Source organism: Drosophila arizonae, chromosome 3, assembly GCF_054131065.1.
Source record: "Drosophila arizonae isolate 15081-1271.41 chromosome 3, UAZ_ARI_1.0, whole genome shotgun sequence".
Lineage (NCBI taxonomy): Eukaryota > Metazoa > Arthropoda > Insecta > Diptera > Drosophilidae > Drosophila > Drosophila arizonae.
The window spans coordinates 23,207,002-23,223,535 of NC_142923.1; the positions used below are offsets into that span (position 1 = coordinate 23,207,002).

Consider the following 16,534-nt stretch of genomic DNA (forward strand, 5'->3'; position numbering starts at 1 on the left):
ATTAAGGTCGTCACTTCATCAATCATTAGGTTGTTCGCCTTACAAAGCTCTCTTCGGATTAGAAATGATTACTCATGGAGCCGATTATCGTCTCTTGAAAAATTTGTCGCTTTTAGAAGAACCGCATCTGTCTGTTCAAAGAACTGACAAACTCGCTTTGTTGCGAAAAGATCTGCAAAAGAACATTCGTACTGCATATGAGCGCAATGCCGCACAGTACAATCTAAGGTCCAAACCAGTGTCCTTTAAGGAGGGTCAGGAGGTTTTCAGAAGAAACTTTAGTCTCAGTAAATTTTCACAAAATTTTAATGCGAAGTTAGCACCGCAATTTGTTAAATGCCGAATTAAAAAGAGGCTTGGCAATAGCTTCTATATTTTGGAAAATTTACAAGGCATAGAAGTGGGAACGTATCATGCGAAAGATATTCGTATCTGATTCCCGCTAATCTTCCAACTATCGTGTCAGATTATCGTGTATGTAATGGTCGTAGCAGAGTTATTGTACCTAAATAATTGCAGTGCATATCATTCGCGACAAATGTGTCGCCTGCACTGCAATGACCGCTGAGCGGCCCAAAAGCGAGCCTCGAGAGCGAGCTTTTGAGAGAAACTCTCAAAGCTTTGGGACTCAGCGGGCGAATTGCACCTATCTTCGCGTCTCACTTTCCAAGAAGAGGAAGAGAGGAGACTGGAATGGGGGACTATAAAAAGAGCCACATGGGTCAAATAGTTCTTTTCCGGCATCACGAGATCATCAAGTCAGTTTGGTTGTGCTTAAAATTTAAAGTAAAAAAAAAAATAATTAATTTAACTAAACCAAATAATAAAAAGAATTTTTGACAAAATAAAAACTCCCGAAGTCAATAATTAAAAAAGTGAAAGCGATCGCGTTTGATTTTTTTTGGCATTGAATTGCATTGAATTTGCAGCGCGCAGCTGCCCGTCTCAAAATATATGTAAAACATATATACATTTATTTATATATATACATATATATAGAGATCAGGTACGTGAAAAAAAAAGTGTTCAGGAAAACAAAAAAATCATGTAATTAAAAAAAGATTTTCCATTTTTTCAGTGGACTTTTGTCCATTTTTTTTCCTTTATTAGATACCCTAACTTCGCGCCAGCAAGGGTCACCTTGAAGCGGAAGTTAGGGTACAAAAAGCCGGCAGAGCAGCATAACGCCGAAGCGACGGGGGAGAGGAAGGGCTGCATCAGGAAAAAAAAAACGAAAAAAAACCAACAAAATAAAGAAACTTTAGTGCGTGAACAAAAAAAAAAAACCATATGCATTTCTGAACACGTGAAAAAAAATAACTAATGAAATAGAAATTTGGAAATAAAGTCGTATTTGCATGTGAAAGAAAAAAAAAACTGCGAAAGAAAAGAATTTGTGCAAGACATTTAAATTGCCGACGGCAAGTGCTAAGTAAAATTTTTTTTTGTCGAGAGAGATGTAAAGAAATCAGAAAAACTAGTGGTTTACAAGCTCAATCATAAAATCTATAATTACTATATATACAATTAGCACACAAAACGAAAGCAATAAATATATATATATATCAATAAATAAATATATACCAATAAATATATGTATTTGAATAAATAAGTGAAAATGAATAACTAAGAAACATAAAGCAAAGTACAGCATCAAAAGAAAAAAATGAATCCACACACAATTAATACCCTATAATAAAAACTTGAAGTAAGAAAAAAAAAATTCAAAAAAAAATAACTAACAAAAATAAAGCTAGAAAAAAAATCAATTATGTGTTAAACCAAAAAAAAAAAAAAAAAAAAAAAAAAAAAAAGATAAAAAAGTTAAAGATCATGTTGTTCCTCCCTCCCGCCAATATACCCCATTTCTACACTTAACAGCTGACCACGCAGAAAGGCCTTTCGTCGCGGGAGTAATAAAAAAAAAACTGTAAGTGATTAACCCCAATGTGCCCTTGTCCCCAATAATTTGCAAAAAAAAAAAAAAAAAAATGAATAAAGAAAAAGTTTAAATTTATTTAAATAAAAAGAAAAATATGGAAAAATTTGAATAAAAAAAAAAAAAAAAAAAAAAAAAAAAAAATTAAAATTAATACAACAATGAATAAAGATTTGGATTTCTTATGTTTTTCTATTTTTTATATATTATTATACTATTTCTGTGAATTGATTTGTTTTTTTTTGATGCAGCAAATATAAACATGAATGAAAAGAAAAAAAAATTTTAATTACACTGAAAAAAAAATTTAAATAAAATTAAATTAAATAAATAAATAATAAGTAGTACTATAATCAATAAAATTAATAATGCTAGAAAAAAATTAATAATAAAAAAAAAATAATAATAATAATAAAAAAAAATAAAAATACATATATATAAATAAATAAACAATTAAAAATTTTTTTTAATAAAATTTAACCACAACAAAATTTTATAAACAAATGTATATATAGAAATTTTTTTTAAATCAAAAATAGAATGAATCAATACGTATTAGACAAAGAGAAAAGAAGATAAAAGAATAATGTTTTAGAAAAATAAAACCAGCAGAAAAATAGTAATCGTATAGTTGTAAGAGAAGTAAAAATTTTTATTGAAATGGAAAAATAACTGTAGCAATGAAAATTTTATATATAAGTTTTGATTATTAGTTATAAGAACTTTGTTTTTTTTGAGTCTGCGTACTCAACAATAAATTTGGACAAAAAAATGATATCTACAAGTTACGTTAGTTATTGAGAAGGAATCATGCGATTCTAAAAGTCCAGTAAGTTTGGTTATATAATGGGGTAGGAAGTCGTCTGAATTTTTTTTAATGGGGGTTTTTTTACAAATTTTTAAATTAAAAACCATGGTAGGGTTGGGTGGAGAAGCGGGTGCCAATCGTCACCTAAGGCCTCGCCTCTTCATATTTTTTTTCTGGTATAGGTACAACCTCTGTGTTCGTCTTCCCCCCTTCCCCTTCACTTCGGTCCTGTGGACCATCTTTAGGGATCTTAACAATTTAAAATTTGTGTTTGGGAGATTTGAGAGATAACAAAGAACCCCCCCACACTCCCGAATGAGCTAAGGGACCAGGAGATCCCGCCCGTTATCTCTGAATCTATGGCAAGCAGTGTAGTAGCAGAATATATAGCACGCGTCGGCCTCTATACATATATAGACCACCCGAATTCCATTACAAATTAAACACTAAACAATGTAGATCAAACGTGGAATGATAATAAATAATAAAGAATAAGTCAATAATTCATATTTTTCTTTACCAACTCTTCAGTCTTTGAAGAGTATGTCATCATTCGAATACAATATAATAACGATAGAGATTACTTTGTGTGTTACCTTTTCCCCAATTTCTGCAGAATTTTGTTGCTACTTGCTTCCTTAGTTAGTTTCGGTATTCGCTCGCGCTAAAAGTTCAACTTTGCCTCGGCTAAAAATAATAAGCGGGCGTAAAATGTACCTAATATTTATCTTGATAGGCCGCAGAGCCTCCAAGCCAACCCACACTGACTATCTTTATTTCTCTCTCTCTCTCTCTCTCTCACAAAAAACGTCAGCTGTGTTTGTCTTAAGTTTTATGCGCGTGGGCTGCCAGTAATAATCAAAAGTTTTGTTTGCCTGGCCCACGTGTGGAAGTTGGCGAGATTAGGGAGGAGTAGATCATCATCAAAATCCAATATTTGGCAGAGAAATCTATTAGTGAATTACTGGAGCAACAATGCGTCGAGCTCAGATCAAACATTTGACATTTAATTCCCCGCGCAACAACTTCATCAACTACCACATAATCCAGCAAATTTTTTAGCACTTAAATTTGTACATGACCTGAAACTTTTCTTTCATTTTTCTGTTTCTTTTTTTTGTTTTTTTTTTTTTTTTTTTGTTTTTTTTTTTTTTGGCGTTGCCTACTTCGGGACCGCTAATCCCTAAACTGTCGCAAAACTTTTGTGGCAGCAGTAACCAACAACAATAATAAAAGCAACAAAACAAAAAGGAAGAAAAAAAAATAAGTGAAGGCAAATGGAGAAAAAAGGCCAACAAAAGTTTTGCAACAGATAAAAGTGCAAAGTTTGGGGGAAAGCACAAGATAACAGCAAGAAGGAAAGGAAAGCCAGGCGAAAATTACAAACATTTTCAATTATCAAGCCAAACAAGGACGTTGACGTATTGTCTGGGCTCTCATTATGCCATTACCATCATATAATTACAGCCTGATTATTGTTTATTAAGTTAAAATGGCGCCGTAGAGTGTTGATAAATGGTCCCGTACAGAAGAGCCTTTTGTTGTCCGGGCTGTACTGTACCTGTGCGGCATCGTCCTGTCCATCAAAAATGTGAAAATGACGAGCGAGTGCTCACCTGGATGGCACTTATCAAAGGGTAGTAGGCCCTTAATTTCACATTCATTTTTCAAAAGCACCTTGCGGTAGGGGCAACATTAAAATATCGTTAGTTTCTTTTGTTTTTTATTATTGTGTGTTGTTGTTGTTCATTTTTTAAGTGTCACTGTCAACGCTCTTCTTACTAAACATTCTTGTTTGATTGAAGGCAATTAGAGGAATTGGGAATCTTTTTCGTCTCCTCCTCTTTCCTTTTTTTTTTTTTTTTAGTAAACATTTGGAGAGCAGATGATGTCTTTGTAACTGGTCCCTTGGGACTTTAAATTAATTAATCACATTAAATGCTTTGCGGGCTAGCCCCAACCCAAAGAAGTAAAAACGTTGTCAAAGCGAACTATTAAGATCAAAGATAATGCGCAAAAATAATGATGCTAAATGTTGGCACAATTATGCCTCGCTGTTTTCCACTAATGGACGCTCGCGCCGGCAGGGGCAAATGGATGAGCAAAGTGATTGAGAGTTTAGTCGTAGGCGAAGTCTGGCAAAAGACGGCATTTCAATTAATTAAATAAGCCCCTAAAATGTTGGCGCATATATGCTGATAATTATGATGTAACAAAAAACGAGGAGTGCTTTGGGAGTTCGGGAACTCATTTTGGAAATGCCCACAATATTTAAATGAAATGTTTTTTAAGTCAATTGAAAAATCTTTTGAAAAAAAGTATCACTAAAAATTGACTCAAACAAAAAATACACTTAATTCACTTATTTCTGACAACTTTTCAAGTTAACCCCTTTAGATTATTTTGCAGCTGATTTAAATAAGTTAGTTGTGTCTGCTCTGTTCTCGACCTAAATAAATCAGTGTAGTCGTGCAGAATTTTCTTTTGAAAACAACATAATATAAAAAAAACGAAAATAATGAAAGAAATTCAAAACTTTATCCCATTTGGGTTAGAAGCCACTGTGAAGTTTTTCGTAAGGCAACTGAAACAGAAACGACGAAATGCATTCGAGTGTTAACAAACATGAATACAATGTTGGATGCCGTCTAAAACCTTTTTTCTAGGCTCCGTTATCATTGGTTCATTACAGGCCCTCCCGATTTGATTTCAATTGGGAGCTGTCGGAGGAGAGTCTGTGAGCTGAAGCCATTGGGTATTACCTACGGCCTTGTCTTCAATTAGCGATAATAATATAAATGATACGAATGAGTTTTTCACATTTAACTTTTTGACAGCTTGATGGGGGTACGCTGTTACAGCCAATCGCTAATTGACAGTGGGATTGGCCTCGGGCCTGCCAACCTGCCAGCCAGGCAGTCAGGCTAATAGGCAGGCTGCCTGGCAGACAGGTCGGCAGCATTCTCGATCTGGCTTTTGCTTCGTTTGTGTATTATTTAATGGCTTCGCTTGTTTTTTAAAACCACAAGCCCAAAACTGTCAAATTGGCAGAAAACGCATCAACAGTCGGCTAAAAATATAACATTTTCAGTTCACTTAATTGTAAGCATGGTTACATTGCTGTCAACCTAAACAAAGGTACGTGACAGATTATTTTTGGTGGACATGGAATATCATCAATTTATAAATATATATTATGATTTTCTTACTATTACAGAAATTTTAACAGTCCGATTGAGTTCTTCTTAAATAATATTTATTATTTTAAGGGAATTTGTTCTTTGTTTATTTAATGTGAAAACCATAACATTTTTAGTTAATTGCAATTGCAGTGAAATTGTTTTTATAAACTTAAACAAAGTCATGCCCAACGTTTTTAGGGAAATGAAATCTAATTTAATTATTTATTTGCGTATATGTAATTTCCATACAATTATCAAAACTGGAAATAATAATATTTTTAATAAAACGAAATAAAAATCATAAATATTTTCTCGTTTTACATAAAGCAAATTATTTTGGAAAAAGATAAAATGAATAGAATTTCTTTGAAATTTTTATAAATTAATATGTAATATAATTATCCAAAATAATCCTAATATTTAATGCAATAAAATATATTATAACTCAATATTGTCGTTTGATTATTGAAGAATTTAGTACTGCTAACAATATCTGTGTCATTTTCCTCATTGTTTAATTCGTCAGGTTTCAGTTCAGATTTCACTGCAATAATTTTTGTGCTGTGCCACTGTGACTCAACTGACAACTGCAAAATGAAAACTAAACACAATTAAAACTAACGAACCTGGCAAAATTTGCACAAAATAAATTTTAGTTTAAATGTTATGAGGCTCATATTGAGCGCCTGGGGTGTGCGTATCTATGCAAGGGAAGGTCATTTGCTGCGCAAGGCTGAGGTGAGTTCGGTGCTGCTGCTGTTGCCGCTGCTACTGCATTTTCCTGTTGGTTCTAGTTGATTTAATTAAATGCATTTGAATGCAAATGCCTGAAAATGCGTAGCGCCGTCTCTCAAAACCATCAGCATATGCGGTTTACATACTCCCACATAAATGTTTTGAAATATATGCTACCGTATGCATACGAGAGAAACCCAAGTGCATACATGCACATACATACATAATATATACATATATATATACATATATATATACATGCAGTTTAGTTGTAACTAAAACAAAAACGGAAATGCTGAGCTTATGTTACTGACAGCGCCCTCTGGTGTTATTTTATGGCAAAATATATTTAGGCAGCCAGTGAGTGGGTTAGTTGGGTCCGCATGGTTCGCTCACATTTTCATAATGCTTGGCAGATTTTCATGATGTAAACGTGCTGCGGGCCACTTTTAATCAAAAATTGCAATGGTATCAACTACAAAAGCAGAACTCTAACCTCTGGCTGCTCGTCAAACCGAAGTTTTCAAATTGATTTTTTACAAAGCTAAATATCTTGACTTATTTCATCTTTTCATTGGAATGCCCAATGGAAGCAAAAGACATAGAAATAAAAAATTTTAAAATATATACAAATATGTATAAATATTTAAAAAATAAAATATATATCTATATCTATTATTTTTTTTTTATAAATATATCTAAAATTACAAAAATTTATATGAAATAAAGAACGTATAATTAGCTATGGCATGTTTAAAGCAGCAGAAAATTCAAGCAACAGTTCAATGAATTAATTTAATTCAATATGAATATTTGACAATTTCAGGCCTTGCATATGCAGAGTAAATAGAAAATTTGATTGAATATTCCTAAACTAGTTATCTACAGTAGAGCACACGCATCGTCTACACAGCGTTTGCCAGTATTGTTGGTGCGGGCAGCCTGGCATAACTAATTGAATACATAATTTACAATTAAGTACGTAAGCTACTTTAATATTTATGTCTATAAATGAACAGAGACACAGACAGACACAGAGACATTCATTCGCACACACACGCACGCACAGAGAAAATCTCAGAAAGCACGCCCAGTTTAGAGTGGGCGCTCGGTCGTCCATTATCGACCATCAGTTGTGCCAACTGCAATAAATGTCAATTATTCATGAATTTTCAATAACTTTAACCAAGGCAAAATAGAAAAGTTTCATGGCTGCCGTCGCCGTCGCCTTCGTCGTTGTCGTCTGAGCTTGAAAAACTTTTTAATAATATGTAAATATGGCCAATAGAGATAGATAGAGAGTGAGAGAGAGAGAGAGAGCCAGAGAGTGAGAGTGAGAAGAAAATGAGGCGAGACGAACAGGCGTTAACTAAGAAGCACATAAAATATGATGCCAAACAAAATGAAAAGAGAATTTACTTGAGCGACAAAGTATATAGAGAGAAAGAGAGAGAGAGAGAATGCGGGATAATAGTAGATGGTGGGCTTGGTGGAGTACAAACACGAAACGTGCTCTCAAGCATAGTTATAATGGTGAATAATTAACAGTTATTAATAATGACAAAAGCAGCTGCGACCGACGGCAACTCAAACAACTGTAGCATACTTTTTTGCTGCTGCTGCTGCTGCCCTTGCTACTTTTCCATTCATTTTGGGTTTGGGGAGATGAGGATATCGCTCTCGCCCCATTTTGTTGTTGTTGTTGGGGGCAACAGCACTTGTGCACTTTTTGATTTAAAATTCACCGCCAATAATAATAAAAATAAATCATACACCAGAGCAAAAGGCGACATAGCCCGGCATTACGTATACGCAATGTACTCCCGACTGTTGTTTTGGCGCGTGCGGTGCAAAACTTTTTTGACTCTTGCTTAATAATTTGCTATAATTTATGACTATCAAGCGCCGTTGTCGTTGTCGTCGTCGACAGTAGCTTTGGCTTTATTATTGGATTTTCGTAGCTAGCGTCGAGCATCATCGGGCGCTCATGTCCACAGACAATTTAAACTTTATGCTAAAACGTTTCTGAATGCTTAATTAGTTCTTGGGCAACATCAGAGGCAGCATCGTTATGTTTGGGTTCTGTTCTCAAAAGTTTTGTGGGGCTAACGATTTAATTTGTTTGCTTATTTGTCCTGGAAATCGGCTTACAAAAACATATTTCATTTAATTGGTATTATAAAATTTAATGCCAAGTCTTAGTATATTTCTAGTTGCCAGAGATCTACAAGATTTATAGCAACTGGAATGGGGCTTTGATTATGTTGGAAATGATTTGGTAAATATTTTTCATCTAGTCGCCTTGAGTTAGTTTATATATACATAGTTCATATAATATGTATTGAAATAAATTCGGCAGTTAGGTTTTTAATGAATTTTGTAGAGGGATTTAGTCAAAAATTCATTAGTCAACAAGCTTAAAAATAATTGATTAAATATGTAAACATTTGTTAAAATAGGGACTTTCTTACAAAAAATAAATATTATCATGTTATATATGTTATGATTATAGTTGAATAAAGTATTGATAATTTATTTAAATTTATATTCAATATAGTTTCATTACAACTATTTTAAATCATTTCTGATTATAAAATGTCGTGTCAGACTTGAAACAAGTCAAAAGAATACTTTTAAAATATTTTTAAAATAAATAATTATAGCTATAATTCACTGTTGACTATTCAATACGTTTTTAGTTCAATTAGTTTATTGACTAATTAGTCATAATATTGGAAAAGTAATTTCTCAAAATTTTTCAACTGCTAAATTTATTGGAATTTAATAATCGAATGACTGCGAAACGCTGATTCATTTCATGAACTGTGTTTGTGGCATCTTCAAATACCATTCATCCCCTGCTCAAACGTAATACATTTTGCCAGTGCGCTCAGTCAGGCATAACAAAGCGCCAATGGACCAGCAGTTGCCATCCTTCAAGCCGCCTGCACAGCGCACCAAACCAGCCGAACTCAATCCAACGCAACGCAACGCAACGCAGCCCAACCTTTCACCTTTCAAAGGCGCTGGCAGCAACTGCGCCCACATTAAACTCAATAAAATAAATGTGCAGCCATAAATTACACAAAGTGCGTCAGTTACACACACCAAATGGACCACCTTCCATTCCCTCTTCGCTATTATCAGAGCCCAACCGCTTGCCTAACAGATGCTGCTGCCGCTCCTGCTGCTACTGCCGCTCCTGCTGCTACTTGTTACCAAAAGCAGACTATGCAAAAATCGACAAGTGCCACAATTTTTTATGCAAAATAATCCTTTGGCTGGGCCCATTGATGAATTATAGCAAATTAATTTTACACTAAAAAGCGACAAAGCTAGGCACAATGACAGCCGACAATACGCCCCCATGGCCCCATGCACACCTCGCTGCTGCTCTCTTATCAAACCATTTGCATGGCTGACGCTGCCTAGGCAAACAGTTTAACCATATCAAATTCAAATTCGCATAAATTTCGGTAGCATCGCAGTTTGGGAAATGTACAAAAATCGATTCCCAGCAGGAAGTGCCAGAGCTCCACTTTTTTTTCTTTTTTTTTTTTTTTTGCTTCTTGTCGCTGCTTTTGGGGGGCGGCTCGGATGAGTTGTGGGCTTTTTTTTTTTTTTTTTTTTTGAAACCAAAAGAGCGAAAGAGTGAGTAAGCGAGTGAGTGGAAAAGTAAAAAACTCCAACCAGAGTCAAATCGATTATTATTTTATCGTCTGGCGTGGGTGTAGGCTGTGTGTAGGTTGAGAGCAACACACGTTCGCTCTCGGGGTTGGTTGCATAAAAATAAATTTCAATATACCAGCAAAATGTATCAAAAATGTTGTTAGTATTTTTCATTCTGTGAAGACATTGAATATCGAATCGGCACGTGACTGTTGAATGTTATTGAGCGGTTGCTGTTATTGAGTGTAAATTTATAAAAAGTTTTGGGGCTCAGCAAGTTGTTCATGGACTTTTGCTAAGCGTTTAGCTAGTGGAAGGAATATGAAGAAAAATGTAGAATTCATGTAGAATTAATGCACGTCTGGGATATTTCAAAAACTTTGTTATAAAATATTTGTGTTTATAAATATGAATGTTTTAATTTTATTTTTTTGCATTACTTGTGTGTTACGCACACTTTGTAAACACGATTTGTGGACACTGTGTACTGTATAAAGGAGAGAGCAGTTACGATCACTGTCAGGAAGTAATCAAAGGCAAATTCCCGATCGCCGATTGTATGCAAAATAATCACATTATGCAATGGCTCCAATTTCTGATGAACAATCAGAGCAGTGTGCTGTAATCATGTGGAAATATATTATATGCTGACATCAAGCGTATTTCGTAACTCACCTCATTATTCAGAACCTTTAGGCGAAAATCGTTTGGATCGGCCTTGCGGACACACAAAATATTAGCGAGTATAATTTGTTGCTGCAATGCCGACTCCTCGCTGCGTATGCGATCTGTGCAGATGCCAACGACGAGCACGTTGAGAATTGGTATCAAAGCCGGCCCGAGGCTACCATCAGCAATGATATACATTTTGTCTTCGATTTCATCGTCGGAATAGATAATGCACTCCAGCAACAAAGTCATATTGAAAATACTCGTGAATATTGTCAAGTAGATCGCTGCAGGCAACCAGGCGACCCTCTCCTGGATGCACTTATGCAGATTAATGATGCGTAAGTGCAGTTTGAAGAGCCACAACAGCCGCCCATGGTAGTGAGCAGATATGCAACTCTGATAGCGGTTGTACTCGAGAAATCGTTGCAAGAAATAGCTAAAATTACGATACCAGTTGAGTAGAATCAACTGATAGATGAAATAGCCAAGAATACAGTACTCGAGGAGCAGCCAATATAGGAAGTTAATCCAAATAAATGTCATATGATACCACATGGAATCTAGCATTATGTACACCAAATACAGTTTGGAAGAGTATACGCACAATAGACACATTTCGAAGTGATATATCATGCCGAACTTGCGTTTTATAGTTTGTGTGATATAGAAGATTTCATTGATTATATGCTTGATCAACTTTCGATCATCGAATGAATGCAAAAAAATAAATATGCGGCGTAGGTCCGATATGATAAGACCCTGGACGAGCAAACCAATCATATAGTTCTGTCCGCCGCTGTTCTCGACTCGAAAAATATGTAGCCATAAGACTAGGATGAGTACTAAATAACTCTGCAGATCCAATAATACGAATACAAATTTAACCGTCACGACTATTTTCGAGATCATATGATGATACTGAATCTCCTCCATGCGCATATGCTCTGCATTGTAGCGCAGCTTGAGGAAATGACAAACACGCGCAATGCCATAGAGCAGCCAGGCAGTACACTGAAAGAATCGACGGTAGATTGACTGAGCAAATCCGCCACTCAGCAAATTAATGTCCTCCGTATTCCACATGGTCAATGGTCAATGAACGAATGAAAGGCGACTTGTGATGTGTATGCGCAACGTTTTGGGCGAGTTTTGTTTATTTATGTGTTGGCCATTAACAAGCGAATTAATCGAAATGACCTAGGCAATTGGCACACAATTATTCTCGTATGTGAGAAAGTGTATACACAAAAGAAGGAAAAATCAATAATGAGTGGATATAATATACCAGAAGATATTCAATTCAATGATTGAACTTAGCGAAACACTAAATATAATATTTATATATATATTTATTTATATATATAAAGTATTATATGAGCTAAAAATATGCAATATTCAATTCAATTGAAGATTTTATGCTGCAAAACTGCTTGATTCAAAAATATAAAATATAATATTATTTAATTCCATTTCAATATTTTACAATGCTTTATTTTATAAGGGCAGTCGTCTTTAATCCAGGTTGCTTTTCTTTGGGCGATTTACTCTGCCTTCCATCAAAGTTTACCATGCTTTACAAAGCAAAAATGCCTCGAATCACGCACACACAAACACGCGCAGAATTAGAGTTTGAACCTATAATATTTTTGCCAAAAGTAAAGTCGCACAGCAAGTGAACCGCATGTACAGACGTAAATATGAATGCAAGTAGGTTCAATGCACCAAAGAAATGAGAGAGGCAGACGAGCATCCCAGTCGTGTAAAATACTTTGGCAGTGCCATTTCCCCAATGGAAATGAGAGCGCCGGAAAATGCAATTCTTGTTGCTGTAAATAAGAGGAAAAAAAATGGAAGAAAACGAAAGAGGAAAGCATACTGAGCCGTTGCCTGGGTAACAACAACATCCAGTGCAATCCCATGCCATCTAAGCTTCATTATGCCTGGCACAGCAAAAATATAAAAATACATATACATATAAAAATATAAATATATATACATATATTTATTTTTACGACACCGCATACATATATGAAAAGTACTCATGTTTCAATGAAATGAAAATCCTTAATGAATCTACAACCTGCTCGCATTATGATGGCAAAGGGCTTGGGGAGTTTCGACTGTCTGGTTTGATATCCTACTACCCTGTAATGCAATTTTGAAGAGGCGTATTCAAGAACACATTTGAATATTATACTATTATTTATTTATTTTTCAAATTTTATTTCTAATGTTAAATATTAAGAAATATTTTAAAATATTAGATATTTAGTCCTTTGGATTTAAGTAGAAATATATTTTTTACACTTTAATTTTTAAAAATGAATTATTAAATAATAATTAAAAGACTTCAAAAGAGAATTAATTATGTCAATAATTAAAGTATTTTCAAGATATTTGCTGCACATATAAAGAGTCCTGAGTAACTTTTAAAATTATGTGCAGTATACTATTAAAAACAAATAAGAAATTAAAAAAATAAAATTATACAAAATAAGCCATCTTTATTTTTGATATTTATGCCTAAGGGTGACGAAGGGTATTTCATAGTCGAACAATGCCCGTCAGGTGTAAAGTGTCTCCTGTTATTTATGTATCAATTACGTCGTATTTACATGCACAGGGCTGGATTTGTTTTAGTCTCTATGAAGGCATAGGGAAAGTATGTTTTTTTTTTCGGGAGTTGCATTTGGAATTTGTTGTCGTGTCGACAGCTGTTTTCTGTCCTGTGTAGAACGACGGCAACGACAAAATCACAGGCTATGACACCCTAAGCGCATTTGGAAGGCAGGCAACACCCTTGAAAGAAGGGGTAGCGATGACGCCCTAAGACTTAAGCTCTGCATTCAGCGGCAGCATCCACTGAATGAATTGCGCGCTCTTGTAGTGAGTGGGGGCGTTTTGGCTGGGTGATTAAATACGAACGCAACCCCGCCTTTTATTCACTTTCTGATTCTCTTTCATGCTAACCGCAGTATGGCGGTGACCCAACTCGCACCGCACCGCTCTCTCCGCCCAATTCATTGTTACATTTTTGCAATTATAACTCGCTTTCCCCAAAAATTGGGGTTGTCGTAGTCGCAGCTCTCGTCGCGCTGTCTCTCTAAGTCTGTTTCTGAAATGTTGTAAGCATTTCTCAAGTGCTTGCATAGACAATGGTCTTTAAATAACAATGGAACATGCGACGTTGCCAAATTGGTAAAAGTAGGCTAATAGCTGCGGATAGAGTTCTGCATGAAAAGTGAACTCTAGTGGATGTTAGCTGTACTGTATAAAAAAGGGTTATTTATAAAAGCAGAGCTCCATTGCTATTTTAATAAGAGATTTTATTAAATTTTTGTAGTCTGCAAACCTCTCCATATTTTTTTCTTCAATCTACTCAAGAAGTAAACATTTATATTTGTAATGATTTTCCATTTGAAAATAGATAGGGACATATTCCTGAGCATATACATATATATTCATTCGCATTTGCATGTTTTAAGCAACTTATGAGCTCGTGAATTTATTTCTATATCTCTGGAACATGTTGATTTCTTCTTGATATTTTCGTTTTTGAGTTTCTGCAAAAGAAATGTGAGTGAAAATTTGCAATTCATAAAACATAACCTTTGGCAGCAGCCAATCACTGACAAAAACAAAAATGTACATCTGTATGTATATATTTATATATAAACACAACTTGAAAAACCTTTAAGGCTAATTTCAAATCCAGTCATGACCTTCAATACCCACACAGAACAGTCACCGTAAAAGACAGCCAATATATAATATGGAATTTGTGGAAAAAGTAGCTTCCGGCTATTTGTGAAAAATCAACAGCAGAAGGAGGCGGAGCAGCACACGGACCAACAAAAGCAAGAAGAATTTTGCACAGCACAGCAAAGCACAGCAAATGTTGTGCAGGCGAAAAGAAAAGATATATGGTTTATTAAATATTTTGAGCCTGTGGCCATATTCAAAGCAAACACACATGCCCCGAGTGGAGGAGCATCTTTTTCATGTGGCGGCTGTGGAATGGTTACCGTTACATATATGCGTATGAGCGTATGAGTAATTGAATTTAAACGTTGCAGCATCGAACCAGTATATGAGAATTCTGCTAATGACTTTGCGGCAAATTTTTCAGCTACTGTTTTCAACTTGAAATTTGCCGCACACTTGAGACAGTCTAAGAGGCAGTTGAGTTAGGCAAGTGCATTTTAATTTGTTGCTGAAGTTCTTTTAAATTGCAATGAATACAGACACATACAAAAATGCACACACACACACATACACACACTTAAGAGATCAATGACAAGCGGTTCTGTCAGCGATGTTGCCTTTACCAGTGCTAAGTGATTATAGACCTCTATAGATTGGCCTATGACTTTCAGAATCATGCAACGGAATGTTATACCCAATTCTATCTGTATCCAATTCCAAGTCGATATCATCATCTTGATAATTGTAGACAGTGGTTGGGAAAATCTCCTGCCATTTGGCTATTTTGTATAGCAACAATGTGATGAGGCCCATAATCCAGCCACAGACGGCGCCAAATGCAATGCAAGTCGCTGTCTTGATTAACAATCCGTAGTCCGAGTGCAAATGGTAATTGAATATGGCCAATTGCTTGTGCAAATATTCCTGGAACTCCATGATAGACGAATAATTTGATAACTGAAATTTTTCAATAGTTATTCAGTTCAGGAAATGTTTGCTCTGATTATTCGTGACTGGAAACGAAAAAGTAATTTATATATGTGTCTAGATAAGAATTACTAGTCACACAGTCTTTGAGTTTTACAGAATTAATCTATTTAGTAATAAACACGACAAAAAGAGAAATTGTATCAAAATGTTACTAAATCCGATTGAAGTGATTTGCTATTATGTGGTGCAGCCGATAATAGATTTCTTGGAACATTTGTTGAATGCTGGCTATCGTATGGCGTTTTATGCTTGTATATGTGGTATTGGCGTAATGCTTGGTGTTATTCTGGGTTGCGTATCTGTTATATGGTATAAGTACGCAAATCCCGTGGAACCAGAAGAGAAACAGAAAGTCAAACCGGGTATGGATATCAGGGAGACAAATGACAAGCAGAAGATTAAGTAAATTAGTTTGAATTAAGTGTATAAATAAAATCAGAGAATTTCAAATAATTCAAGTATATTTTTAAAGCATACATTTTAATATTAATTTGCAAATGTTTTGTATTCGTTTTTTTCCACAAGTTCAGTCAAATTTGTAGAATTCACAATTCACTTCATTGGCTTTCGTATGTGACTGACAAATTCAACGCGAATCGTTTCATATTTTCCTTTGCCACGCTTGCCCCAATATGTGCCCTTGTAAAACATAACGCTCGAAAAATTGCAAAAGTCAATGAAATGTTATTTGACATGCACAAATAGAGACAACGGGTGGAAGCCACATTGCAGAAAGCGAGAATACCAAAAAAATATCGTAAAATCTGTGTTTAATTTCAGTCAGCGGATGCTCTCATAAAGAAGATTTTATTAAAGTTTTCTGTCCTCTCTCAT

General features: G+C 35.0%; 5 protein-coding genes across 7 annotated transcripts in view; 2 read left to right on the forward strand and 3 right to left on the reverse strand.

The window, feature by feature from the left end:
- Positions 1 to 16,534, forward strand: part of LOC149269917 (uncharacterized) — a 155,283-nt gene that overhangs the window by 32,925 nt on the left and 105,824 nt on the right. The gene's annotated exons all lie outside the window — the stretch shown is intronic.
- Ddr (discoidin domain-containing receptor 2) overlaps positions 1 to 16,534 on the reverse strand; it is a 177,832-nt gene that overhangs the window by 29,457 nt on the left and 131,841 nt on the right. The gene's annotated exons all lie outside the window — the stretch shown is intronic.
- LOC108609420 (Gustatory receptor-like 43a) lies at positions 9,254 to 13,274 on the reverse strand. Its single transcript, XM_089465374.1, has 2 exons — positions 11,009 to 13,274; positions 9,254 to 10,952 (listed from the first exon to the last, which is right to left on the reverse strand). The coding sequence occupies exons 1-2, from the start codon at positions 12,086 to 12,088 to the stop codon at positions 10,770 to 10,772; spliced, it is 1,263 nt and encodes a 420-aa protein (XP_089321500.1). The 5' UTR covers positions 12,089 to 13,274; the 3' UTR covers positions 9,254 to 10,769.
- On the reverse strand, positions 14,311 to 15,646 carry LOC108611124 (uncharacterized). Its single transcript, XM_018003600.2, has 2 exons — positions 15,405 to 15,646; positions 14,311 to 14,568 (listed from the first exon to the last, which is right to left on the reverse strand). The coding sequence occupies exons 1-2, from the start codon at positions 15,644 to 15,646 to the stop codon at positions 14,517 to 14,519; spliced, it is 294 nt and encodes a 97-aa protein (XP_017859089.1). The 3' UTR covers positions 14,311 to 14,516.
- Positions 15,846 to 16,161, forward strand: LOC108611125 (uncharacterized). Its single transcript, XM_018003602.2, has one exon. It carries the CDS (start codon positions 15,846 to 15,848, stop codon positions 16,104 to 16,106), a length of 261 nt encoding a protein of 86 aa, XP_017859091.1. The 3' UTR covers positions 16,107 to 16,161.